This window comes from Photinus pyralis, unplaced genomic scaffold (assembly GCF_008802855.1).
Source record: "Photinus pyralis isolate 1611_PpyrPB1 unplaced genomic scaffold, Ppyr1.3 Ppyr1.4_LG10, whole genome shotgun sequence".
Classification (NCBI taxonomy): Eukaryota; Metazoa; Arthropoda; class Insecta; order Coleoptera; family Lampyridae; genus Photinus; species Photinus pyralis.
The window spans coordinates 16935087-16960531 of record NW_022170250.1 but is presented as its reverse complement, the minus strand read 5'-3'; the positions used below and the strand labels follow the sequence as shown (position 1 = coordinate 16960531).

The following is a 25445-nucleotide window of genomic DNA, read 5'->3' as shown; positions in this document are numbered from 1 at the left end:
AATGTCCAACTGCGCTATCCTTATACTCACATCCTTCCACATTAGAAAGGCACAGTTTCTTGGAATATTAATATATCGGGCACGCGCCAGGTCCCAATAAATAGGGGCCTAAATGCAACGATCGGGTAGACTGTAGCGGGTGGTGGTCGAGGTGTGAACATCAAAGCTTGGTGAGTGATTTACGATCCTTTGTTATGCAAATTCCGTTATTTACGACAGACATTGAACTTCTCGAAGTGCATGCTTTACCTTCACTCAGTGTGAAGAAAATTGCAGCATGACATTGCGACCATTTTTCTCACTTGCAATTACGAAACACTTGTAGGAACCGGAATCGGAGGTAATTAATTTTAGATTACGCACAATTTCGAACTTGTTCTTTAATTTCTCATTCCAATCGCTTTCTCTTTCTATTCGGCAATTTTTACAAGCTTAAATTAAATAATTAAATAACTGTGAAATTATGGATTCTACAGGCCACGTACAATAAGAAAAATTTTTTTCCGGGACGATCTGAGACAATTTTTTTTTCGGGGCAAGAAAAAGGCAGTGTATAACCTTCCTTTTTTCCAAAAATCGACTGCACCAAAATTTCTCGGGAAAACACTTTTTCTTATTAATTTTGGTGCGTAGAATCCAAAACAATTCGTAATTTTTCGATCAGACTTCTCAATCAAAAGTTATAGACTAGAAACCAATTTCGAAAGAAAATTCAAAGGGCTGTAACTTTTGAACTAGTAGCCCAATCTTGGAACTGTTTGAAATTATGGATTCTACATTAATTAATTTAATTTATTTAATTGCACAGTTGAAACTGCAACCCACAAACCCCCACCTTCGTGGATTTCAAGTATTTTTAATCTTCCATCCCAAGAATACCACCATAAACAAGTGTTCTCTTGCTTTTTTAAACTTATAACCCGAGAAAACCACAATAAACGTGTGTCTTCTTGCTTTTTTGAAACTTGGAATCCAAGAATACCACCCTACACCCAAGGTAAGCAAGTGTTCGTAGACTTAGAAATCAATTATGATTCTTTTAACCCAAGAATACCATCCTAAACTCAACGGAAGCGATTATTCCTGCACTTAGAAATTAATTGTGAATCTTCCTACCCAAGAATGCCATCATAAATCGCTGTTCTCTTGCTTTTTTGAAACATATAACCCAAGAAAACCACCATAAACATCTGTTCTTGCTTTTTTGACACTTGGAATCCAAGAATACTACCCTAAACCCAAGGTAAGCAGGTGTTCGTAGACTTAGAAATCAATTATGATTCATTTAACCCAAGAATGCCATCATAGACAACTGTTCTATTGCTTTTTTGAAACTTATAATCCAAGAATACCACCCTAAGCAGGTGTTCGTCGACAAAGAAATTGATTTTGAGTCCTCTAACCCAAGAATACAATCATAAACAACTGTTCCCTTATTTTTTTGAAACTTGTAACACAAGAATACGATCATACACACCTGTTCTCTTGCGTTTTTGAAACTTGTAACCCAAGAATACTCTAAAATCAACGTAAGCAGGTGTTTGTGGACTAAAAAATTAATTTTGAAACCTCTAACTCAAGAATATCATCATCAACAACTGTTCTCTTGCTTTTTTGAAACTTGTAACCCAATAAAACCACAATAAACGTCTGTCTTCTTGCTTTTTTGAAACTTGTAACCCAAGAATACTCTAAGATCAACGTAAGCAAGTTTTTGTGGACTAAAAAATTAATTTTGAAACCTCTAACTCAAGAATATCATCATAAACAACTGTTCTGTTGCTTTCTTGAAACTTGTAACCCAACAAAACCACAATAAACGTCTGTCTTCTTGCTTTTTTGAAACTTGTAACCCAAGAATACTCTAAGATCAACGTAAGCAGGTTTTTGTGGACTAAAAAATTAATTTTGAAACCTCTAACTCAAGAATATCATCATAAACAACTGTTCTCTTGCTTTTTTGAAATTTGTAACCCAACAAAACCACAATAAACGTCTGTCTTCTTGCTTTTTTGAAACTTGTAACCCAAGAATACTCTAAGATCAACGTAAGTAGGTTTTTGTAGACTAAAAAATTAATTTTGAAACCTCTAACTCAAGAATATCATCATAAACAACTGTTCTCTTGCTTTCTTGAAACTTGTAACCCAACAAAACCACAATAAACGTCTGTCTTCTTGCTTTTTTGAAACTTGTAACCCAAGAATACTCTAAGATCAACGTAAGCAGGTTTTTGTGGACTAAAAAATTAATTTTGAAACCTCTAACTCAAGAATATCATCATAAACAACTGTTCTCTTGCTTTTTGAAACTTGTAACCCAACAAAACCACAATAAACGTCTGTTTTCTTGCTTTTTTGAAACTTGTAACCCAAGAATACTCTAAGATCAACGTAAGCAGGTTTTTTGTGGAACTAAAAAAAATTAATTTTGAAACCTCTTAACTCAAGAATATCATCAATAAACCAACTGTTCTCCGTTGCTTTTTTGAAACTTGTACCAACCAAAACCAATAAACGTCTGTCTTCTTGCTTTTTTGAAACTTGTAACCCAAGAATACTCTAAGATCAACGTAAGCAAGTTTTTGTGGACTAAAAAATTAATTTTGAAACCTCTAACTCAAGAATATCATCATAAACAACTGTTCTGTTGCTTTCTTGAAACTTGTAACCCAACAAAACCACAATAAACGTCTGTCTTCTTGCTTTTTTGAAACTTGTAACCCAAGAATACTCTAAGATCAACGTAAGCAGGTTTTTGTGGACTAAAAAATTAATTTTGAAACCTCTAACTCAAGAATATCATCATAAACAACTGTTCTCTTGCTTTTTTGAAATTTGTAACCCAACAAAACCACAATAAACGTCTGTCTTCTTGCTTTTTTGAAACTTGTAACCCAAGAATACTCTAAGATCAACGTAAGTAGGTTTTTGTAGACTAAAAAATTAATTTTGAAACCTCTAACTCAAGAATATCATCATAAACAACTGTTCTCTTGCTTTTTGAAACTTGTAACCCAACAAAACCACAATAAACGTCTGTCTTCTTGCTTTTTTGAAACTTGTAACCCAAGAATACTCTAAGATCAACGTAAGCAGGTTTTTGTGGACTAAAAAATTAATTTTGAAACCTCTAACTCAAGAATATCATCATAAACAACTGTTCTCTTGCTTTCTTTGAAACTTGTAACCCAACAAAACCACAATAAACGTCTGTCTTCTTGCTTTTTTGAAACTTGTAACCCAAGAATACTCTAAGATCAACGTAAGCAGGTTTTTGTGGACTAAAAAATTAATTTTGAAACCTCTAACTCAAGAATATCATCACAAACAACTGTTCTCTTGCTTTTTTGAAACTTGTAACCCAACAAAACCACCATAAACGTCTGTTTTCTTGCTTTTTTGAAACTTGTAACCCAAGAATACCACGCTACGTCCATCGAGAGCAGGTGTTCGTCTAACACAAGCAACTATTGTTTCAGAACATGTCAATAACGCAATGGATACTGTTGACCTGCGTATTTTACGTGCAAACGAAAGCGTCCCCATTCCTGCTAACAGATCACTATATCAACACCTACATAAAGGGAATTGCCGATCTGAAACAATCGGCTAATCAACACGTTCATTACGAGAACCAAGAAGAGTACGCCAAATACCACGAGTTGGTCCCCATAACAGGTGAGTTACCACTATGGAATCTCACACTATCACAGTTTCCAATTACAGACGACGTAGAGTACGATTTTATCGTAGTGGGCGCTGGAGCGTCGGGTTCGGCTTTAGCGAACCGTCTGTCGGAAGTACCCGAATGGAAAGTACTACTGTTAGAGGCCGGCGGTGCTGAAACGCAGTTCACCCAAATTCCCTCGTTGTCCTCCTACCTTCCCAACACCGAGTACAATTGGGGATATAAAACGGTACCGCAACACTCTTGGTGCCTGGGCAACATCAACCACACATGCGCATGTCCCACGGGAAAATCTCTGGGAGGTTCAACCGCGATCAACTCAATGGTCTACACCAGAGGCAACCGAAAGGACTACGACCTGTGGGCCGACCTTGGCAACGACGGGTGGTGCTACGACGACGTCTTGCCCTACTTCAAAAAGTCAGAGAACGCCCATCTCAAGAGCTTCGACAGGAAATATCACAGCCAGGGCGGACCGGTCCAAGTCGAAGACCCACAGCATGTCACCAACCTGTTGGAGACCTTCCTCGAGGCGGGAAAGGAGATCGGTGCCCAAATTGTAGACTACAACGGTCACGAGCAGCTGGGTTTTTCCAAGGTGCAGACAACAACGAGAAATGGCAAACGTCACAGCGCCGCGCAAGCGTATTTGGCACCCATCAAGGAGAGGCATAACCTCATTGTCAGCCCTCAAAGCCGCGTGACCGAAATCATAATCAATCCGCACACCAAAGAGGCTGCAGGTGTAAAATACGTCCACGACAGTAAACTTCGCATCGCCAAATCGAGCAAGGAAGTCATCCTATCAGCCGGTGCCCTCAACTCGCCCCAGCTTCTGATGCTTTCCGGCGTCGGTCCGCAAGCCGAACTCGAGAAATTACACATTCCCGTCATCTGCGACCTTCCAGTCGGAAAACAACTGAAAGACCACATCGGATTCCTCGGAATTAACTACGTGGCGAACGCGACCCATCCGAAACTGGACGAGCACGAGGAAATCGTCCAATGGTTAAAACACGGGGCTGGTCCGCTCTCCAGTCTGAGCATTGAAGGTCTTGCCTTCGTCAAAACAAATCATTCGAAAGATCACGGCCACTATCCCGACGTCGAGTTGCTTTTCGCACCCACCTTGCATTTCTCGGGCGAAAACGCGCGCAAAACTTTGGGCCTGAGCAAGGAGGTGTACGAGTCAACCTACGGGGCGCTTGAGGGGCACACTGTCGTCTCCATTGTTGTTAGCGCGACACACCCTAAGTCACGGGGCTCGTTGAGCCTCCGCTCGAAAAACCACTTCGACGCACCACTGATCGACCTAAACCAGCTGAGCGACGGCGAAGACCACGATATCGGCGCGATGCTAGCAGGCATCCACAAGGCGACCGAGCTTTTGGAGACGACCGCGTTTGCCAAGTTAAACGGGCACCTGCACAGGCAACCCGTTGCCGGCTGTACGGATTACGAGTTCGCCACCGACGAATACTGGACATGCGCAGTGAGACACTTCTCGAGAAGTCTTCGACACCAGACGGGAACGTGCAAGATGGGTCCGCGCAGCGATAAATCCGCCGTTGTCGACAAGAACCTGAACGTGTACGGGGTGCAGAAGTTAAGGGTGGCAGATACCAGCGTCATACCCGTTAGTATTACGGGTCATCTCCACGGGCCCGCCGTTATGATTGGCGAAAAGGCGGCGGATATTATTAAGAAGTATTGGGCGTAATTAATCAGTCGCTCCTAATATCACAAGTTATCAGGTGCGCAGAAGGGGCACTTAGAAGACGTAATGAAATTAGATGTGCAATGTAAATAAATATTTAGAACAAATGCATTCATGTTCTCCTGACTCGTGAGATCAATTTATACTTACAAATGATCAGGAGCATAGAAGTTCTCTTTGTTCACCTATACATACGATTCATGTTCTCCTGATACCAAAACATTTCGAAGACCGAAATCTTTTGCAGACAGCAGAAGCGCAAAAAGGTATATTGGTCCAATTCGTTTGTTCTATCAGGGTGGAAGAATTGTTCCTGATACCAAAACCCTCACAAAATAGCAACGCTACAAGCTAGAAACTACATATATCAGTGCAATTCATATTTTACCTCCTAAAACAACAAGAAATGTATTTCCACTCGGTTAATGCGTGATACTGGGGCATCTGTAAAAAATAATTTTGGTATCAGGAGTAGAGAACCCTAGAAAGGTATTACATTTTTGCAGGTACTACCAAAATTATGTGTTAGCAGAAGCATTAGTGATGAGCAAGAATCTTTAAATTAGAAAACTTATTTGCGATAACACGAAGACACTGTATCAGGCGCACAGTGGCGCAAACACCTAGAAATGGATTTCTGGTTCTGGTTCTTCTGACACCGGAATATCTTTGCAAAAGTAATTTTGCTAACAGGAGCGCAGAAGTGTAAGGAAGTGTTAAATGTGTTTATTTGCACTGGTATTAAAATAATCTCATCGGTTATACGAACCTTTGATAGAGATGAAAGACTGTACATTTACTTTCGTGTTTCCTGATACAACAAAGGTCATCATAAAATTACGAGTAAAATTATTATTTGTATCCGGAGCATAGATGTCTGCAGTATAATTTTGGTATCAGGAACACAGAAGGGTAAGGTAAAATAATTATTAGACTTGGATTTACGAACAGCTCACACTGCGAGTATAACCTCGTGACAAACTAAGTTTGACATTAGGGGCACGGAAGGCTAAAAATTCTGACAGGTGTTTTTTTTGCATTCCTAATACCCAACTTATGATGGATGATCGATGACCGATAATTTAGATATCGGGGACAGAGGTAGGTATAAGGAAGGGTCCAATTCTTCACGTTGTTATTCTTATACCCAGATTCGTGATTCGCAATATTCAATTAAAAATCTTAAATCTTAAGCCAATTTTTTTATATTCCCAAGGCTCTTACGTCTTCATTTTATTTGCGGTTCTTAATTTCGAATTGCTACACCCTGGAATTTCCATTTCGTTCCACAACAAACTTGAGACAAGTACTAACAGAAGACTCCAATGCAGCAATTAATTTTAAACTTGTAATTAATTGAGCAATTAACTCAGAAAATGGTTTGTATTAACAACATTGCGGCCAATTGATTTCAGGCACTGATTTATGATGCGCGCGTGTGCTGATTAAATTTTAATGTTACTTTATATAAAGGACTATTCTTCGCGACTGCGCCCTCTAGTGTCAAAAACAAACATGCGGTGGATCTTATTAAAGATTAGTCGTGAAATTAAAATCCCAGGAGCTAGTAATTCGAAATTAAAAACCGCAAATGAAGATGACGGAAGAGCCTTGGGTTTTTTAGAATGGGTCAAATTAAAATAAAAAGATCATCCAAAATGCGTAGGGATTTCGGACTATGAGATCGCTAATCTCCCGATTGTAAAACCCCGACCTAACAATCGGGGTTTGGGAATTGAATAAAACTGCCTCCGGACCTTTGTGGCCTAGGCTTAAACAGGGCTAGTTCGAATGTGCGATTTTCGAAATATGGCCTTAGATTTTATAATATAGAAAATTGGAATTAAATTGGACTCAACAACAGAACCTCGGTTTTTTGAATTTGTCGCCGATTTAAAAATTCTGAAATTCGAACTACGTGTAACTTTAAAAATTCGACAGTAAATTGAAAGTTTAACGGCCTCGGGCCTTTAAAATCTTATGCAGCCTAGGTCTACTTTGAAATTTCGACTCTCAACATTCAAAAAATATATACCAAAGGCCTTAGTTTTCAGAATATAAAAAATTGCAATAAAATTAGAAACCATAAAAAAACCTAGGATTTTTGAACTTGAGTATTTTCGATTTTGGAACGCCGATTTAAAAATTGTGAAACCGAGCGGCGTTGGTCTTAGAATTCAAAAATTCGCGATTCGAAGCTTAACGATCTTGGAATTCTCAAGATCTTATGTAACCTAGGTCTAAAAAAAGTTCGAATTTTCGACTCTTTTGAAAGTCGAGAGTCAAACATTCGAAATAGACCTTTTTTAAGCCTATGCTACAAAAGATCTCAAAAACCCGGAAGCATTTTTATTCAATTCCAAAACCCGGATCGTAGGTCGGCGTTTCACAATCGGGAGATTTGCGATATCATAGTCCAAAATTCTACACACTTGATCTTTTATATTATAATTTTGACTCTCATTATAACAAAGCCGCCTTCATTTTATTTACGATTTTTAATTTCAAATGACTCGACCCTGGGATATTCATTTCACGACTAATGTCGGCTGGATATTACGTCTGTAAATTTAAATAAATATGAGAGCGACCCTCGGATCTGATTGGAATCTTGCGTCACTCAAATTGTTCCCAAAGAGATCATAAATAGACCTAGTTCACAATCATAGTCACCAGATTAGAAATGGCGTTCCGAGGAACTCGCACTCAGTTCCTATTTCTCCTTTTCTTTGCATATGGACGAGGATACGCCACTGCCGATGCCAACGGTGTCTTCGACGAGGTGATGCGTATTATGAACGGCGGATTTAAATACACAAACGTCCCGGACGCTGAGGGTAAGTACATCTTCTGATTGACAAAGGTCAAACTTCAAGCATTTAGAATACGACTTCATCGTCGTCGGAGCCGGTTCGGCAGGTTCCGTTATTGCCAATCGCCTAACGGAAGTACACCACTGGAAAGTGCTTCTTCTGGAAGCGGGCCGACGCGAAACCACATTCTCGAAGACCCCGTTCTTGGCGCCCCTTCTACAATTCACCGACTACAATTGGAGATACACAACGGAGCCCACGGAAAAAGCTTGCCTGGGTCTGTTAAACGGAAGATGTCCGTGGCCCAGGGGAAAGGCGCTGGGAGGATCGAGCGCCATCAACTACATGATGTACGTTCGAGGAAATCCGGATGACTACGACCGTTGGCACAGTTTGGGCAACCCCGGATGGTCGTACGACGACGTTTTACCTTATTTTCTTAAGTCGGAAGACGCCAACCTGGCCAACGCCGATCCCACATATCACCGGTCAGGTGGTTATCAGCGAGTAAGTAATACGGAAGTCTCGGAATTGGCCGAGGTGTTCTTCGAGGCGGGACGCGAGCTGGGGTACGAAAAAATCGACCCGAACACGCGCGAGCAAATTGGCTTCTGCGAAGTATACGCGACCGTCAAGGACGGCTATCGGCAGAGTGTAGCGAGCGCGTTCTTGGAACCGATGGAGAAGCGAGCGAATTTGAAGATCATCACCGAAGCGCTCGTGGGAAAGGTTTTAATTGATCCCATCACTCGCGAGGCTTACGGCGTGGAATATGTTCGAGATGGCAAACAGTTCACGGCCACGGCGCGGAAGGAAGTCATCATTTCAGCGGGCGCATGCAACAGTCCTCAAATCCTTATGTTGTCGGGAGTGGGCCCGCAGCAACATCTGCACGACCTGGGGATCAAACCCATTCACGATCTTCCAGTTGGCCAAACTCTGTACGATCACATCGTCTACATTGGAACGGCGATGACAATTAACACGACCACGAGTTTTAACATACAAGCAGCTTTGCAGTCGACCAAGGACCTCGCCAAGGACTTACCCAGGATTCCTCTAGTAGAGGCCTATGCTTACATCGCAACTAATGAATCGGAAAACAAGAACTATCCAGACACAGAAATACACTTGGTGCCCATCAATCCGATGGCGAAGCGCTTCCTGAGCCTTCGAGAGGAAGTGTATCAGGCAATACTCTCACAGGTAGAAAAAGGCAACGGCGTCGCTTTAATTCCCAAACTGCTTCATCCCAAATCCGTCGGATACCTTCGGCTAAAATCGAGCAATCCATACGATTACCCCTTATTTTACCCGAACTACTTCAGCGACCCGGACAACGTCGACAAACGAACATTAATAGCCGCGACGCGATTCATTTACAAGCTATCGCAAACAAACGCCTTCAAAAAAATCGACCTTCAATGGCACGACAGGCAAGCCTCGGGATGTGAGGAATTCGAAAAGGACTCCGACGAATACTGGAGTTGCGCGTTGGAGCTGCTCACCACGTCGGGATTTCACCAGACGTCCACGTGCAAAATGGGCCCGGCGAACGATCCCATGGCCGTCGTGGACAACGAGCTGAAGGTGTACGGCATCGGGCGGCTCCGAGTCGCCGACGCCAGCGTGATACCCATACCAATGTCCGACCATCTGAACGCCCCCACGATTATGATAGGAGAAAAGGCCGCCGATTTCATTAAAGCGGATTGGAAGAACGGCGATCAGTCCTGTCTCGATAGCGAAGAGGACGACAATGAGATATGTCACCGCTTTTAGGATCTGACACCAGAAGGCGCTGTCACGAAAAATAGTCCTTTATATAAAGTAAAATTATTTACTTATTTCTCCACTTGAATTTCCTCCACGTTAATTGAGTCGTTTACAAGCCCTTAGTAAGAGAATAAAATCGTGGGAAATTATGCGGAAGGTCAACGCGTTATTGGAGTCCATTCTTATTCAAAATCAAACGCGCATGATAAAAAAACAATGCCTGAAATCCATGGCAGCCATGGTCATAATACAAATCCCAAGCTAAATTGCTCAATTAATTACAAGTTTAAAATTAATTGCTCCATTGATAACTTGTCCGACAGTGAGAGCATCGTGTAATTCAGGAAGAATCTGGATTCGTTCCTGTTGTGGAACAACAAGTATCTATATAGGATGATCTGGGACACGAAGTACCCTTGGTCTATCCATTGAAGGAAATCAGTCGTATTTGCGTTTGGAATTTCGAAGTGATCGATTATTTTCTTGATATGTCCTTTACGTAAATCCGTTGCAGGTGGGACGAAATTTAGCCAAAGCTGTGAGTGAGCGGCAAGCGTACAGGATCGATGGAGCCAGCATCGCACCTAGGGACTTGCGGGACAAACCTCCCGTGGACAAAGGACATGAGGTGGTTTTAAGTTCCGCGGTGACGGTAGACCCGCGATTGACGCTGTTTTGGCCGGATGGGTTTGATGAGGCACCCCAGGTATTTAATTTGTTGGCATGACCAGTAGCACTACCACCTGCGCTCTCTTTAACTTGAACTGGCGCGCAGGTCCCTCAAAAGTCACGGGAAAATATTATGATATCATCCAGATATGGTACGACGACGATGTTGACTAGCTGATTTTTTAGTCGGGCGCGTTTCTTAACCCGAATGGCATCCTTTTGGGCCTTGCCGGCTATCTGCCCTGGAGGTCGATGGTGGGCATCAATGGTGCTTTAGTCGTGTGCGGGGTTTAGTCATCTGTAATCTCATTGATCCGTCCGGTTTGGGAACCATGACGACTTGGGCGGCCCATGGAAGCTCACATTCCCCCACTACAAAACCTTGCACTACAAAACAAGGTCACGCCTTAGTACGTAACTGGGAAATTCTCCTCGCCAAGACCACGATCTAGCGGACATTGGGGGGGGGGGGGGCTACTTCCTTTGTTCTTTCTGCCCAACCATTTTTTTCGAGTTATCCATGGAGCAATTAATTTTAAACTTGTAATTAATTGAGCAATTTAGATTAGGATTTGCGTTAAGACCATGGCGGCCATGGATTTCAGGCATTTTTTTTTTTATCATGCGCGTTTGATTTTGAATAAGAATTGACTCCAATAACGCGTTGACCTTCCGCATAATTTCGCACGATTTTATTCTCTTACTAGGGGCTTGTAAATCGACTCAATTAACGTGGAGGAACATCAAGTGGTGAAATAAGTAAATAATTTTACTTTATATAAAGGACTATTTTTCGTGACAGCGCCTTCTGGTGTCGGATCCTAAAAGCGGTGTCGTCCTCTTCGCTATCGAGACAGGACTGATCGCCGTTCTTCCAATCCGCTTTAATCAAATCGGCGGCCTTTTCTCCTATCATAATCGTGGGGGCGTTCAGATGGTCGGACGTCGGTATGGGTATCACGCTGGCGTCGGCGACTCGGAGCCGCCCGATGCCGTACACCTTCAGCTCGTTGTCCACGACGGCCATGGGATCGTCCGCCGGGCCCATTTTGCACGTGGATGTCTGGTGAAATCCCGACGTGGAGAGTAGCTCCAACGCGCAACTCCAGTATTCGTCGGAGTCCTTTTCGAATTCCTCACATCCCGAGGCTTGCCTGTCGTACCATTGAAGGTCGATTTTTTTGAAGGCGTTTGTTTGCGACAGCTTGTAAACGAATCGCGTCGCGGCTATTAATGTTCGTTTGTCGACGTTGTCCGGGTCGCTGAAGTAGTTCGGGTAAAATAAGGGGTGGTCGTATGGATTGCTCGATTTTAGCCGAAGGTATCCGACGAATTTGGAATGAAGCAGTTTGGGAATTAAAGCGATGCCGTTGCCTTTTTCTACCTGTGAGAGCATTGGCCTGATACACTCCCTCTCGAAGGCTCATGAAGCGCTTCACCATGGGATTGAGTGGCACCAAGTGTATTTCTGCGTCTGGATAGTTCTTGTTTTCCGATTCATTCGTTGCGATGTAAGCGTAGGCCTCTACTAGAGGAATCCCGGGTACGTCCTTGGTGGGCTGCAAATCTGCTTGTATGTTAAATCTCTTGGTCGTATTAATTGTCATCGCGGTTCCAATGTAGACGATGTGATCGTACAGAATTTGGCCAACTGGAAGATCGTGAATGGGTTTGATCCGCAGGTCGTGCAGATGTTGCTGCGGGCCCACTCCCGACAACATAAGAATTTGAGGACTGTTGCATGCGCCCGCCGAAATGATGATTTCCTTGCGCGCCGTGGCCGTGAACTGTTTGTCATCTCGAACGTATTCCACGCCGTAAGCCTCGCGAGTGATGGGATCAATTAAACCTTTTCCCACGCGCGCTTCGGTGATGATCTTCAAATTCGCCCGCTTCTCCATCGGTTCCAAGAACGCGCTCGCTACACTATGCCGATAGCCCTCGTTGACGGTCGCGTATACTTCGCAGAAGCCAATTTGCTCGCGCGTGTTCGGGTCGATTTTTTCGTACCCCAGCTCGCGCCCCGCCGCGAAGAACACCTCGGCCAATTCCGAGACTTCCGTATTACTTACTCGCAGATAACCACCTGACCGGTGATATTTGGGATCGGCGTTGGCCAGGTTGGCGCGTCTTCCGATTTTAGAAAATAAGGTAAAACGTCGTCGTACGACCATCCGGGCTTGCCCAAACTGTGCCAACGATCGTAGTCGTTCGGATTTCCTCGAACGTACATCATGTAGTTGATGGCGCTCGTTCCTCCCAGCGCCTTTCCCCTGGGCCACGGACATCTTCCGTTTAACAGACCCAGGCAAGCTTTTTCCGTGGGCTCCGTTGTGTATCTCCAATTGTAGTCGGTGAATTGTAGAAGGGGCGCCAAGAACGGGGTCTTCGAGAATGTGGTTTCGCGTCGGCCCGCTTCCAGAAGAAGCACTTTCCAGTGGGGTACCTCCGTTAAGCGATTTGCAATAACGGAACCTGCCGAACCGGCTCCGACGACGATGAAGTCGTATTCTAAATGCTTGAAGTTTGACCTTTGTCAATCAGAAGATGTACTTACCCTCAGCGTCCGGGACGTTTGTGTATTTAAATCCGCCGTTCATAATACGCATCACCTCGTCGAAGACACCGTTGGCATCGGCAGTGGCGTATCCTCGTCCATATGCAAAGAAAAGGAGAATTAAAAACTGAGTGCGAGTTCCTCGAAACGCCATTTCTAATCTGGTGACTATGATTGTGAACGAGGTCTATTTATGAAGCTCTCCTTCGGAACAATTTGATTAATGTGTAAAACTCCAATTCAGAACGGAAGGTCGTTCTCATGTTCATTTTGATTTACAGGCGTAATTTCAAGATATTACTCGTGAAATGAAAATCCCGAGATTGTAATTTGAAAGTAAAAACTGCAGGTAACAATAGTCACTTTAAAATATACAGATTGTCTAAATTGCGCAGGATTTTGGACCAGGAGATGGCAAAGTTCCCGATTGTGCAACGCCGACCTAAACACGATCGGGGTTATTGAATAAAACTTCCTCGGAGTTTTTGAGATCTTTTGCAGCATAGGCTTTTAAAAGGTCTGTTTCGAATGTTTGACTCTCGAATTTCAAAAGAGTCGAAAATTCGAATTACAGTTTTTTTAGACCTAGGTGATATAAAATCTTACAAATTAATCGCGAATTTTTGAATTCTAAGACCAACTTCGCTCGGATTCGCAATTTTTAAATCGGCTTTCCAAAACCGAAAATACTCAAATTCAAAAATCCTAGACTTTTATGGTTTCTATTTTATTGCAATTTTTTTAATTCTGAAAACTATATTTTTTGAATGTAGAGCGTTGAAAGTTCAAAGTACACCTTTTTAGACCTAGATTACATAAGATTTTGAAAACCCGAGGCTGTTCAACTTTCGATTTAATCAAATTCTATAACCCACGTGGTTCGAATTCCAAACGTTTTATATAGGAGTTCCAAAATTGGGAATTCAAACATAAAAATGAATTTGATCTCGAATTTTTACATTCTAAAACCCACGTCGTATGAGTTTCAGAATTTTTGAATCCGCGGAAAATTCAAAAAACCTAGGCTGCCTAATTCGAACACGTTTTTATACCTAGACTACATAAGATCTAAATAATTTCGTGTTCGATGTCATGGTCCAAAATCCGTATGCATTTTGGATGATCTTTTTACTTTAATTTGACTTAAAAAACCCAAGGCTCTTCCGCCAGCAATTTATTTGCGGTTTTTAATTTCGAATTGCTCGATCCTGGAATTTTCATTTCAAGAATGATCGCGTTTTGGGTTAACCCGCAGTATAGTTCTCCCTTTCTTTGCACGTGAACAAGAATACCAACGGCGGTCCTCGATGAGGTCATGCAGATTATGAATAGAGGGACAACTTTTAGGATCTAACACCAGAGGGCGCAGTACCAGAATATAGTGTGAGGTGTGCTATAAGCAAATAACATGTGAAACGCTATAACATTTTTTTTACCACTTGAATGTAGTAAGTGATTCTTGAGAATAAAGTCGTGGGAGATTCTCGATAAATATGGGGAAGGTCAACGCGTGTTTATAATTAAAAATCAAATGCGATCATTCTTGAAATGAAAATCCCAGGATCTAGCAATTCGAAATTAAAAACCGCAAATAAATGGCTGGCGGAAGAGCCTTGGGTTTTTTAGAATAAGTCAAATTAAAGTAAAAAGATCATGCATACGGATTTTGGGCTATGACATCGGACATGAAATTATTTACTAGCCTATGTATAAAAACGTGTTGTTCGAATTAGGCAGCCTAGGTTTTTGAATTTGCCGTGGATTTAAAATTCTGAAATTCAAACGACGTGGGTTTTAGAATGTAAACATTCGACATCAAATTCAAAGCTGAACGGCACCATAGGATTTAATGTTTGAATTCCCAATTTTGGAACTCCTATATAAAACGTTTCGAATTTGAACCACATGGGTATTAAAATTTTAAAATTCGTGATTAAATTGAAAGTCTTATGTAACCTAGGTCTAAAAAGGTGTACTTTGAATTTTCAACGCTCTACATTCAAAAAATATAGTTTTCAGAATTTAAAAAATTGCAATAAAATAGAAACCATAAAAAGCCTAGGATTTTATTATTTTCGGTTTTGGAAAGCCGATTTAAAAATTGGGAATCCGAGCAAAGTTGGTCTTAGAATTCAAAAATTCGCGATTAAATTCAAAGCTTTGCGATCTTGGAATTTGTAAGAAGGTCTAAAAAAACTGTAATTCGAATTTTCGACTCTTTTGAAATTCGAGAGTCAAACATTCGAAACAGACCTTTTAAAAGCCTATGCTGCAAAAGATCTCAAAAACTCCGAGGAAGTTTTATTCAATAACCCCGATCGTGTTTAGGTCGGCGTTGCACAATCGGGAACTTTGCCATCTCCTGGTCCAAAATCCTGCGCAATTTAGACAATCTGTATATTTTAAAGTGACTATTGTTACCTGCAGTTTTTACTTTCAAATTACAATCTCGGGATCTTCATTTCACGAGTAATATCTTGATATTACGCCTGTAAATCAAAATGAACATGAGAACGACCTTCCGATCTGAATTGGAGTTTTACACATTAATCAAATTGTTCCGAAGGAGAGCTTCATAAATAGACCTCGTTCACAATCATAGTCACCAGATTAGAAATGGCGTTTCGAGGAACTCGCACTCAGTTTCTAATTCTCCTTTTCTTTGCATATGGACGAGGATACGCCACTGTCGATACCAACGGTGTCTTCGACGAGGTGATGCATATTATGAACGGCGGATTTAAATACACAAACGTCCCGGACGTTGAGGGTAAGTACATCTTCTTATTGACAAAGGTCAAACTTGAAGCATTTAGAATACGACTTCATCGTCGTCGGAGCCGGTTCGGCAGGTTCCGTTATTGCCAATCGTCTAACGGAAGTACACCACTGGAAAGTGCTTCTTCTGGAAGCGGGCCGACGCGAAACCACATTCTCGAAGACCCCGATCTTGACGCCCCTTCTACAATTCACCGACTACAATTGGGGATACACAACGGAGCCCACGGAAAAAGCATGCCTGGGTCTGTTAAACGGAAGATGTGCGTGGCCCAGGGGAAAGGCGCTGGGAGGATCGAGCGCCATCAACTACATGATGTACGTTCGAGGAAATCCGGATGACTACGACCGTTGGCACAGTTTGGGCAACCCCGGATGGTCGTACGACGACGTTTTACCTTATTTTCTTAAGTCGGAAGACGCCAACCTGGCCAACGCCGATCCCACATATCACCGGTCAGGTGGTTATCTGCGAGTAAGTAATACGGAAGTCTCGGAATTGGCCGAGGTGTTCTTCGCGGCGGGACGCGAGCTGGGGTACGAAAAAATCGACCCGAACACGCGCGAGCAAATTGGCTTCTGCGAAGTATACGCGACCGTCAAGGACGGCTATCGGCAGAGTGTAGCGAGCGCGTTCTTGGAACCGATGGAGAAGCGAGCGAATTTGAAGATCATCACCGAAGCGCTCGTGGGAAAGGTTTTAATTGATCCCATCACTCGCGAGGCTTACGGCGTGGAATATGTTCGAGATGGCAAACAGTTCACGGCCACGGCGCGGAAGGAAGTCATCATTTCAGCGGGCGCATGCAACAGTCCTCAAATCCTTATGTTGTCGGGAGTGGGCCCGCAGCAACATCTGCACGACCTGGGGATCAAACCCATTCACGATCTTCCAGTTGGCCAAACTCTGTACGATCACATCGTCTACATTGGAACGGCGATGACAATTAACACGACCACGAGTTTTAACATACAAGCAGCTTTGCAGTCCACCAAGGACCTCGCCAAGGACTTACCCAGGATTCCTCTAGTAGAGGCCTATGCTTACATCGCAACTAATGAATCGGAAAACAAGAACTATCCCGACATAGAAATACACTTGGTTTCCCTCAATCCCTTATTGAAGCACGTCTTGAAGCCTCGAGAGGACGTGTACCAGGCAATGCTCTCGCAAATAGAAAAAGGCAACCCCATCGGTTTAGTCCCCAAATTGCTTCATCCCAAATCCGTCGGATACCTTCGTCTGAAATCGAGCAATCCATACGACCACCCATTGTTTTACCCGAACTATTTCAGCGACCCAGATGACGTGGACAAACGAACTTTAATAGCCGGGATGCGATTCGTTCACCGGCTATCGAAGACGGACGCTTTCAAAAAGATCGACCTTCAATGGCACGACAGGGGAGCGTTAGGATGTGAGGAATTCGAAGACGACTCCGACGAATACTGGAGTTGCGCGCTGGGGCTACTCTCCACGTCGGGACTTCACCAGACGTCCACGTGCAAAATGGGCCCGTCGGACGATCCCAAGGCTGTCGTGGACCACGAGCTGAGGGTCTACGGCATTAGGCGACTCCGAGTCGCCGACGCCAGCGTGATACCCATACCGACGTCGGACCATCTGAACGCCCCCACGATTATGATAGGAGAAAAGGCCGCCGATTTGATTAAAGCGTATTGGAAGAACGGCGATCAGTCCTGTCTCGATAGCGAAGAGGACGACAATGAGATATGTCATCGCTTTTAAGATCTGACACCAGAGGGCGTAGTCGCAAATAATAGTGCTAGGTATGCTTATATAAAATAACATGTGAAATCTCGTGTGAAATGGCCAAAATTTATATTGCTGAGAATAAAGTCATGGGAGATTCCCGATAATTATGCGAAAGGTCAACACGTGCACACACAATGTCTGAAATCAACTGGCCGCCATTTCTAAGTTAATCGCTTGATTAATTACAAGTTTAAAATTAATTGATTTCTTGCCGATTTCATAATTACAAGAAAACCGTTAGGGTTACCACTTTCTCATAGCCTGAAATCAATCCTCAGATATCCACGGGACATGCATATTACTATGATTTCTCCAAATTTCCTACAATTGCATGAGATTTTGTGGGTACGATCAAATTGTAGATTGGTACGACTTAAAAAAGTTATTCGCATTCTACCGTCGAACAGTCCGACAGGTTAGGCAACACATCGTACACGCGCGTGAATGTAAGGTTGCATAACAACTTGTATGTTTCTTGCTATAATTGCGAGAGGAGCGACTGGCTTCGAGCTGCCCAGTCCCAACCGCGGTCGGGGAGGATTCAGGGGATGAAATGGAAGGAAACGAAAGAGGAAGAGTACGTTCGAGGTGTTCGGCAGGAGTAAGAAAGTCATAAGACCTCCGGAACAAAAAAAAAAGCGGAACTGAAAAAGGGGGAGGGGGAGGCGGAGGAAACGGAAAACATGGAAAAAATAGTGGAAGGAGTATAGGACGAAATACGAAGGGCGGCAAAAGAAATAAAAGAGAAAATAAAGAAAGTAAAAGAGACGTTGAGGGACGAAATCGGAGGTTTAAGAGAGGAGATGAAGAGATAAGATATGGAAAAAGAAAAACTTATGGAAAGGATTACAAACTTGGTGATTGGAGATCACGGAACCCAATCACCAGCAAATCGTACGTCCATTGTTGTCCACGTACTGCTCCAGGCCAATTTCGGGACATAAAACCCAACGATAAAAAAAGTGGGATCATTAATCATCTAATAGCTTAATTTGATTTTGTTTACATCTCATCGGGGGACATCGACTTTGTTTTTCACGTTGAGAAGTCGCAATATGTGGTTTTTACTGCCTAAATGCACTGGACATTAGTCCTTACCATTGGCGGAGTTTGAAGAACAAGATTCCGGAAAAGCAATTGCTGATTACCTTGCTCGTTCGTAGGAAGTGACGCTTGCCCTGTGAAAAACGAAACGTGTGGGTTTCAATTCTACTGGAGGAGATATCCAGAATACAGTATTTCAATGAAGAAGACACAGCCACCCCCACGAAGAGGGCACAGCCACCTCCACGCTAATGTTGAGAGAAAGGAAACGTGTGGGTTTATATTCTACGAGTTGAAATGTGCAGATTCCGCACTTCATAACAAAAAGGCACAACCGCCCCCCCCCCCAAAAAACGCACTCATCTGCCTCATTATTAATTCCATCATTTCATTGACGAGGGCACCCCCTAAGTCTCACTTGTCCGTCCCACCCCCTCGCTAATGTGGGGTAGAATTATACGGGAAGAACTGAGTGCATTCGGCACTTCATATGAAAAGGATACGATTGCCTCTCGCACTTGTGCCCCCCCCCCCCCCACGCTCAAGTTGGAAAAACCAACATTTTGAGAAAAACGAAGCGCGAGGGTTTAATTTCCACAGGTGGCAATGTGCAGATTCATTATTGACTACAGCATATCATTAATGAGGGCACAACCGCCCCTAAGTCGCACTTGTTCGCCCCCTACGGTAATGTTGGAAAACCCCACTTTTTGTGCCCCAAAATGGTTGACAAATGGTTGACGAGTCGGCTACAATAATCAAGCACTAGGTACGTTTGTTTCGGAGATACAGGGTGAAAACGAAAAGTGGATTCTACGCACCAAAATTAATACGAAAGTGTTTTCTCGAGAAATTTTGGTGCAGTCGTCTAGGAAAAAAATTTTGCTTATAGAACGTGGCCTGTAGAATCCATAATTTCAAACAGTTCCAAGATTGGGCTACTAGTTCAAAAGTTACAGCCCTTTGAATTTTCTTTAGAAATTGGTTTCTAGTCTATCTATAACTTTTGATTGAGAAGTCTGATCGAAAAAATACGAATTGTTTTGGATATAAGATAGAAAAAGGGTAAAGCGGCCTATTTTATATATGAAGAATCCAGTGGCGTAGTAAAAAAAAATTGGACTACCATTTCTGAGATTTGAAACACCCTCTTAGGTATATCTTATCGTCAATTTTTTTGCATTCATTTTCCTGATTACATTGAAGAATCACAATCTATATGTTTTATACTCGGTTTTATATACATATAATTATATATTATATAGGTATCTCATTTTTCAAATTTTTGAAATTACACATTTCTACCGTTTGCCATTTTTATTGATTGGTGATTTCCGCCTTAGTTACCATAAGTACAATAAACAAAACAATAATACAAAATCTCCAGAATCCATGGCCTACTGTTTAAAAATCGTAAACAATAAGATTTTTGGTTCATGGCTAAAATAAAAGAATATGTATAGGTTGTGAATTGTGATACATCAGTGTAACCATTGCATTGAAAAATATCAGCTTTTGGTCAAATCTCAAACATTTTCTTTACTACGCCACTGGATTCTACGTGAAAATATCTAAAATATGCAGTTTTTATCATTTTCCCTCGCTTTTATCTATCTATATCTGTCTCTTTATCTCGAGCTTTATCTGCTCACACCGCGTAACCAGAAAAAGGCACCAAGCAAATCACTTCGTCAATAATGCGTCATACGTGTCGCATCAGTTGAATATTCGGAAGGAATGATTCAATCCTTGATACAATCTTTTAAAATCAAGTCGAGGGTTAGACTTGATTGGACACGTTCAGTAACCAGGGAATATACTGCTTATTTCCTTGTTATTGCCTATATAATGTCAGTTACTGCTTAATGCCCCTAATGCCGGAATGCCAAATTTAACGCTTGTAATGCTAACAAAGTGTACAGGGTGATCTAAATTCTTATGGAACCACCCAGAGATAGAAAAAATGGACCTATGCGTCTTGGGCCCAATTTTAAACAGAAATTCACTGACACAAATAGAATTCAGATATCATTAATTGTTTGGCCGCTAGAGGTCGTCTCTCGAATTTGGTCGATTTCCCCCCATAACTTTCTTGTTATTAAAGATAATCGATAAAATCTTTCTTAGAGCACTTTTTTATGTAGAATCCATTGTGATACAGAGTTTTAATACAGGGTGTTTGGTTTTTCTGATACGACCATAAACTGTATTTTTTCATATGGACGTAAGAGCGTAAAATTTCCTAAATTTTGAATTATATTTATATGAAATATTATATGCAATATTGAATTTTATACATTAAAATGTTTTTATTTAAGCATCTAGGTTTCCATGGCGAACAAAAGATGGCAAGATTATTTAAAACGGCAATTTCTTGGTTACCTGTATTTTTTATTTAGATATTATATTACTTATTTGTTTTATTCGCATGTGTTATCACGTTCTTTGTTTTTTGTGTGTTATTTCAAATTAAAAATAATTGGAAACTAATAAACATTTCCAAATAATCAAGAAATTGTCTTTTTACACAATCTTTTGTTCGCCATGGAAACCTAGATGACTACAATAAAAACATTTTGTTGCATAAAATGCAATATTGTAAATAATATTTAATAGAAATGTAATAAGTGGTACACTAGGTGATGCATCGAAGTTTAGGAAAAAATTTAAGCTCTTTTCAAAAACTCCAAAATATATAGGGTGGTCCATATGAAAAAACATAGTTTAAGGTTGTATAAGAAAAACCCTCGGAAAAACCAATAATGAGAAAGTTATGGGGCATTAATCGATCAAATTCGAGAAACGACCTCTAGTGGCCGAACGATTAATGATACCTGAATTCTGTTTGCACCAGTGATTTTCTGTTTTAAATTGTGCTGCCGACACCTAGATCCATTTTTTTTCTAACTCTTAAGATAAAGGGTGTTTCCAGAAGAAAGTGTCCAATTTGGACCACCCTGTACACCAAATGTTGAAAAACCCAGCGCCATAAATCGTGATACTACAAATTAATACAATTTTTACAAAGATGCAAAGGCACATTCGGCAGTGTGTTATATCGCTTTTATTGCGACTTTCAATTACATTATGTTCTGAAAATATGTGGCATTCAGCAAAATTTTAGTTCGCACACCTACATGAAAATGATAACGGTAAGTTATCTTTGAGATCGTGTTACAATGCTTTATCAGTAATTAGTCAGCGTCTGCATCTTAGGTTTAACAATCATAAGAAGCAACAGTCTGTATCTGTAGCTAATGTTGACGTCGAAATTTGTTATATTATTTGATTATGATTATCTACATTTGCGGAACCCACTTAAAAAAGATATTCGTCTTTACCCCAGTGCTTGGTGAAATCTACAGCATACATCTTTCATTTTAGCTTGTTTGATTTTAGATTAATAAATAAATAAATGAAACCCAAACATCACCTTGTATTTTTTTATTGACAGGGGGCGCAGGCTGACATTTTGCACCCCGGCGCAGAATATGCTTGAGACGGCCCTGATTTTAACCACCCCCTACTGTCCAGCCCTTTTCCGCATACAACAGGAATAAAAGCAATTCATTGTTGCGGTCATAAACCAACACCCTGTATAAGTTACGTACTTGATTGAGAAAACTTTCCAGCTTCACTAATGATATGCGGTTACGTAATCGGACTTTGATACTGGAATTAAATTAAGAAAAATTATAAATACCGCGTTACTATCAAAAAAATGAGAGAAAAACTTCCTGCACATAACCTAAAAACCAAATTTCGGCTCAACCAATTAAGATCGGCTAATTTGCCAAATGAGGTTAAATGAAATGCGCCAATCGCATTGACGGAAATTGTTGTTGATCATTATTTAATTGCTCAAGGTCGCATTTACAACTCGAAGTGAAAAGGAAAAAAAAACACGGCGGCCACTCCTCCTTTTTAAATGTATGTCAAACAGGTTCTTCTAACGGATTTTCGAGCCCTGATGCGAAACACACACTCGCAAAAAACCGATTAGTTCCATTCAATTCGCAAACGTAAACAAATGTTTTAAATTTTCGGGGGGGCGCTTACCTGATACTATAAGAGCCTCATTTGGTCCGACCGTGTGAATATTTCCCATTGCAACTCCTCGCACTAACAACAAATTCACTCACAACAGACAATTCACTAATTAATTGCAATAAGAGGAGAAGCACGCGCGCGTTTGACAAACCGATTTTAGCGAATAATTTTTGACACGGCCATTCTTCTAATCAGCTGCGCGTGCGCGTCGCGCGTATTGTTTTTATTTATTTCGTTTCAATTTTGTCGCGGAAAAATCGTTTCCGTTTCGCGAGTTTTCCTTCGCTCTAGATCGACGGCGAAATTTCTAAGTCGGCGACTTTGGATTGCAGGGGAGTTGATCAATCGGGAGGTTGAAAGGCGCCAGAAGTGCTAAATAGGGATGGAGTCGTTGACTTGTATGAAAAAAATCAATATTGACGTCATTCCACCCGCTTTTTTCTGCATGCATGTATGCGTAAGGGTGAATAGTTTGTGCACCACGTCTTGGTGACTCTCTTCTAGTAGAATTGTACAGGTGGAAAGGACCTCTTAATTTATTAATTTCTAATTTGCGAAAATTCTAGAAAAGCTTCTGGAAATGTAAGAAAATACACACTGTGTCCAAGATATGGGGATCTCCGAGATACACAATTAAAACAAAATCCAGAAAATTCCGATTACTTCCGAAGATATACCACAAAATCCGAGATTGCCCGACTTTTTTTTATTGCCTTCTGAGGTTATTTGAACAGATTAAAAAAATGATCAAAGTCCTCGTGTGAGATCGAAGGGACTTCAGCGCATTTTTGTGTGGCAGATCAGTGTTTTATTAGCCAATATTGACTCCACCATCAATAAGATCTTGCCGAAAGCTACCACGTTCACTTTGTCGGTACCATTTTCTCACTTACCGTGCACTCGCAATTCGCGTTTGAAGTTTTGACGCCACCATCAGTAAGATCTCGTCGGGGGTTACCATATTCCCTTTGTCGACACCCACTTCCGATCACCCGCAACAATTCGGATTTGAAGTTTCGACTCCACCATCAGTAAGATCTCGTCGGGGGTTACCACATTCCCTTTGTCGATACACAGTTCCGACGTCCCGTTCATTCGTAATTCACATTTTGGTAGATTTCGCTAAAATCCCGGCATAAAATCGTATTCAACTTTTGGGTACTTCACATAGCTCGACCTTCTATTAGTGACACGAGAAAGAGAGACCGCATTCGCGCTGTAAGAAACTTTTGGGCGCCCAAAGTCGACTACCCCTCGAAGCGCGCCGCGCAAAAGATGGTTTATTTCGCCCCTAGGAAAAAAAAACAAAATTCCGCCACGCAGGAGTTGTGCGCGTTGACAAGATCTTCCCGACGACACCAATTTGAAAACAATCGGAGAAAAACTGTAGAAGAAGATAGATAAAAACTGAAAAATCTCCAGGTTAGTATAATACGCTCGGGGATGGCGTCCAGATGTCGTCGACTCCACATCTTGTAGCCCCATCCCTAACGTTCTTAATTACACGGCCCCGATAGTTACATGTACACTCCTTGTCTTTTTACAAGCTTTTTTCTACGGGCGCGCATTTACTGCCAGCCAGCCAGCCAGCCAGCCGACCAGCCAGCCAGCCAGCCAAAGTGAGATTAAAAGCTACTTTTTACAAAAAAATTTTTTGCAAAAATGCGCTAAAAAAATAGAAAACACTTTCTCCTCGCCACTTTTTGAGCATTTGAGCCGTTGAGAGGTTTTCGAAAAATCATCAGCAACTTTATTTTTTTAATATGGCCCGTAAATAAAGTACACACTGTATTGAGTAGCATTTTTCATTACGAATACGGCGATATATGGCACACAAAAAAGAACAAAAGTTGGAAAAATAGAAACTGTTGGTTTCAACAGAATGGTGCAACCGCGCACAACGCCCTAATCGTGCAAGAATGCCTTTTCCTTCCCCTTTCAGGCTTTCTTCATCATTCCTCCACTGCATCGTGCCCTCTCTTATGGTTTCTTTACGACCTCTTTACATCTCCCTCTGATTGCACCTTCACATTTCTGTCACGTCTCAGTGTTCCCTTACATTTCGCTCAGTTTTCCACTCCCACTCCATCCCTGCCAGCATTCCTGTCGTCTTGTTTGTCTCTTTTGCACTTCAGCCAAATCCCATCGCACCTCTCTTTCACTTCTTCTCCAAACTTTCACCAAAATACTCTCCCTATAACTTATTTACGTCCCTCTGTCTCTTTCTGTCTAGTCTCCTTCCCTTCCAGTTTTCCTGACACCTACCTTCACGCCCCACATCCATGCTTCAACAACATTCACGTGTTTTTATTTGACGTCTGTTACACGCCTGCTTCGCGCGTCATTCAAAAATGTTTTCTTCAAGATCTCTTCCCGCCTCCTTTTTCAACTGATCTCAATTTCGCACTCGCCATTTTCCCGCAGTCCGCACACGCCACTGCTTCTACATATTGTTTATGACAACCTCTTCCTTTACTCTACATTCGCACCTCCTCCTTATCTTCACGCGCACATCATGTTAAATTCACCTCCTTTTTAGCGCATTTCCACAAAAATAAAAAACAAATGCGCTAT

At 41.8% G+C, this 25445-nt stretch overlaps 5 protein-coding genes across 7 annotated transcripts in view; 2 read left to right on the top strand and 3 right to left on the bottom strand.

Annotated features, from left to right (window-relative positions):
- LOC116161157 (flotillin-2) overlaps positions 1–23078 on the bottom strand; it is a 376423-nt gene extending 353345 nt beyond the window's left edge. Inside the window, exon 1 of the mRNA XM_031474399.1 lies at positions 22881–23078. Coding sequence (XP_031330259.1) covers positions 22881–22929 — 49 coding nt within the window. The 5' untranslated portion in view covers positions 22930–23078. The remainder of the gene's footprint in view (positions 1–22880) is intronic.
- Positions 3–5508, top strand: LOC116161143 (glucose dehydrogenase [FAD, quinone]-like). 3 transcript variants are annotated; one of them, XM_031474380.1, is made up of 3 exons: positions 3–170; positions 3482–3680; positions 3729–5508. In XM_031474380.1, the coding sequence occupies exons 2-3, from the start codon at positions 3485–3487 to the stop codon at positions 5408–5410; spliced, it is 1878 nt and encodes a 625-aa protein (XP_031330240.1). In that variant the 5' UTR covers positions 3–170; positions 3482–3484; the 3' UTR covers positions 5411–5508. The 3 variants fall into 3 exon arrangements, with proteins under 3 accessions (XP_031330240.1, XP_031330241.1, XP_031330242.1); XM_031474381.1 differs by lacking the exon at positions 3–170 and adding an exon at positions 265–340; XM_031474382.1 differs by lacking the exon at positions 3–170 and adding an exon at positions 929–997.
- Positions 8096–10125, top strand: LOC116161153 (glucose dehydrogenase [FAD, quinone]-like). Its single transcript, XM_031474394.1, has 2 exons — positions 8096–8244; positions 8291–10125. The coding sequence occupies exons 1-2, from the start codon at positions 8193–8195 to the stop codon at positions 10000–10002; spliced, it is 1764 nt and encodes a 587-aa protein (XP_031330254.1). The 5' UTR covers positions 8096–8192; the 3' UTR covers positions 10003–10125.
- LOC116161163 (glucose dehydrogenase [FAD, quinone]-like) lies at positions 11422–12211 on the bottom strand. Its single transcript, XM_031474408.1, has one exon. The coding sequence runs from the start codon at positions 12059–12061 to the stop codon at positions 11435–11437; it is 627 nt and encodes a 208-aa protein (XP_031330268.1). The 5' UTR covers positions 12062–12211; the 3' UTR covers positions 11422–11434.
- On the bottom strand, positions 12622–13346 carry LOC116161165 (glucose dehydrogenase [FAD, quinone]-like). Its single transcript, XM_031474410.1, has 2 exons — positions 13223–13346; positions 12622–13176 (listed from the first exon to the last, which is right to left on the bottom strand). Exons 1-2 carry the CDS (start codon positions 13272–13274, stop codon positions 12734–12736), a joined length of 495 nt encoding a protein of 164 aa, XP_031330270.1. The 5' UTR covers positions 13275–13346; the 3' UTR covers positions 12622–12733.
- Positions 23079–25445: the final 2367 nt, after the last annotated feature.

Bases quoted from the DNA above. Each gene is read 5' to 3' on its own strand.
- LOC116161143 (XM_031474380.1), top strand. From the start codon at position 3,485: ATGTCAATAACGCAATGGATACTGTTGACCTGCGTATTTTACGTGCAA. The intron at 3,681-3,728 runs GTGAGTTACCAC...TTCCAATTACAG, and splicing joins CGAGTTGGTCCCCATAACAG to ACGACGTAGAGTACGATTTT.
- LOC116161153 (XM_031474394.1), top strand. From the start codon at position 8,193: ATGCGTATTATGAACGGCGGATTTAAATACACAAACGTCCCGGACGCT. The intron at 8,245-8,290 runs GTAAGTACATCT...TCAAGCATTTAG, and splicing joins AAACGTCCCGGACGCTGAGG to AATACGACTTCATCGTCGTC.
- LOC116161163 (XM_031474408.1), bottom strand. From the start codon at position 12,061: ATGCTCTCACAGGTAGAAAAAGGCAACGGCATCGCTTTAATTCCCAAA.
- LOC116161165 (XM_031474410.1), bottom strand. From the start codon at position 13,274: ATGCGTATTATGAACGGCGGATTTAAATACACAAACGTCCCGGACGCT. The intron at 13,177-13,222 runs GTAAGTACATCT...TCAAGCATTTAG, and splicing joins AAACGTCCCGGACGCTGAGG to AATACGACTTCATCGTCGTC.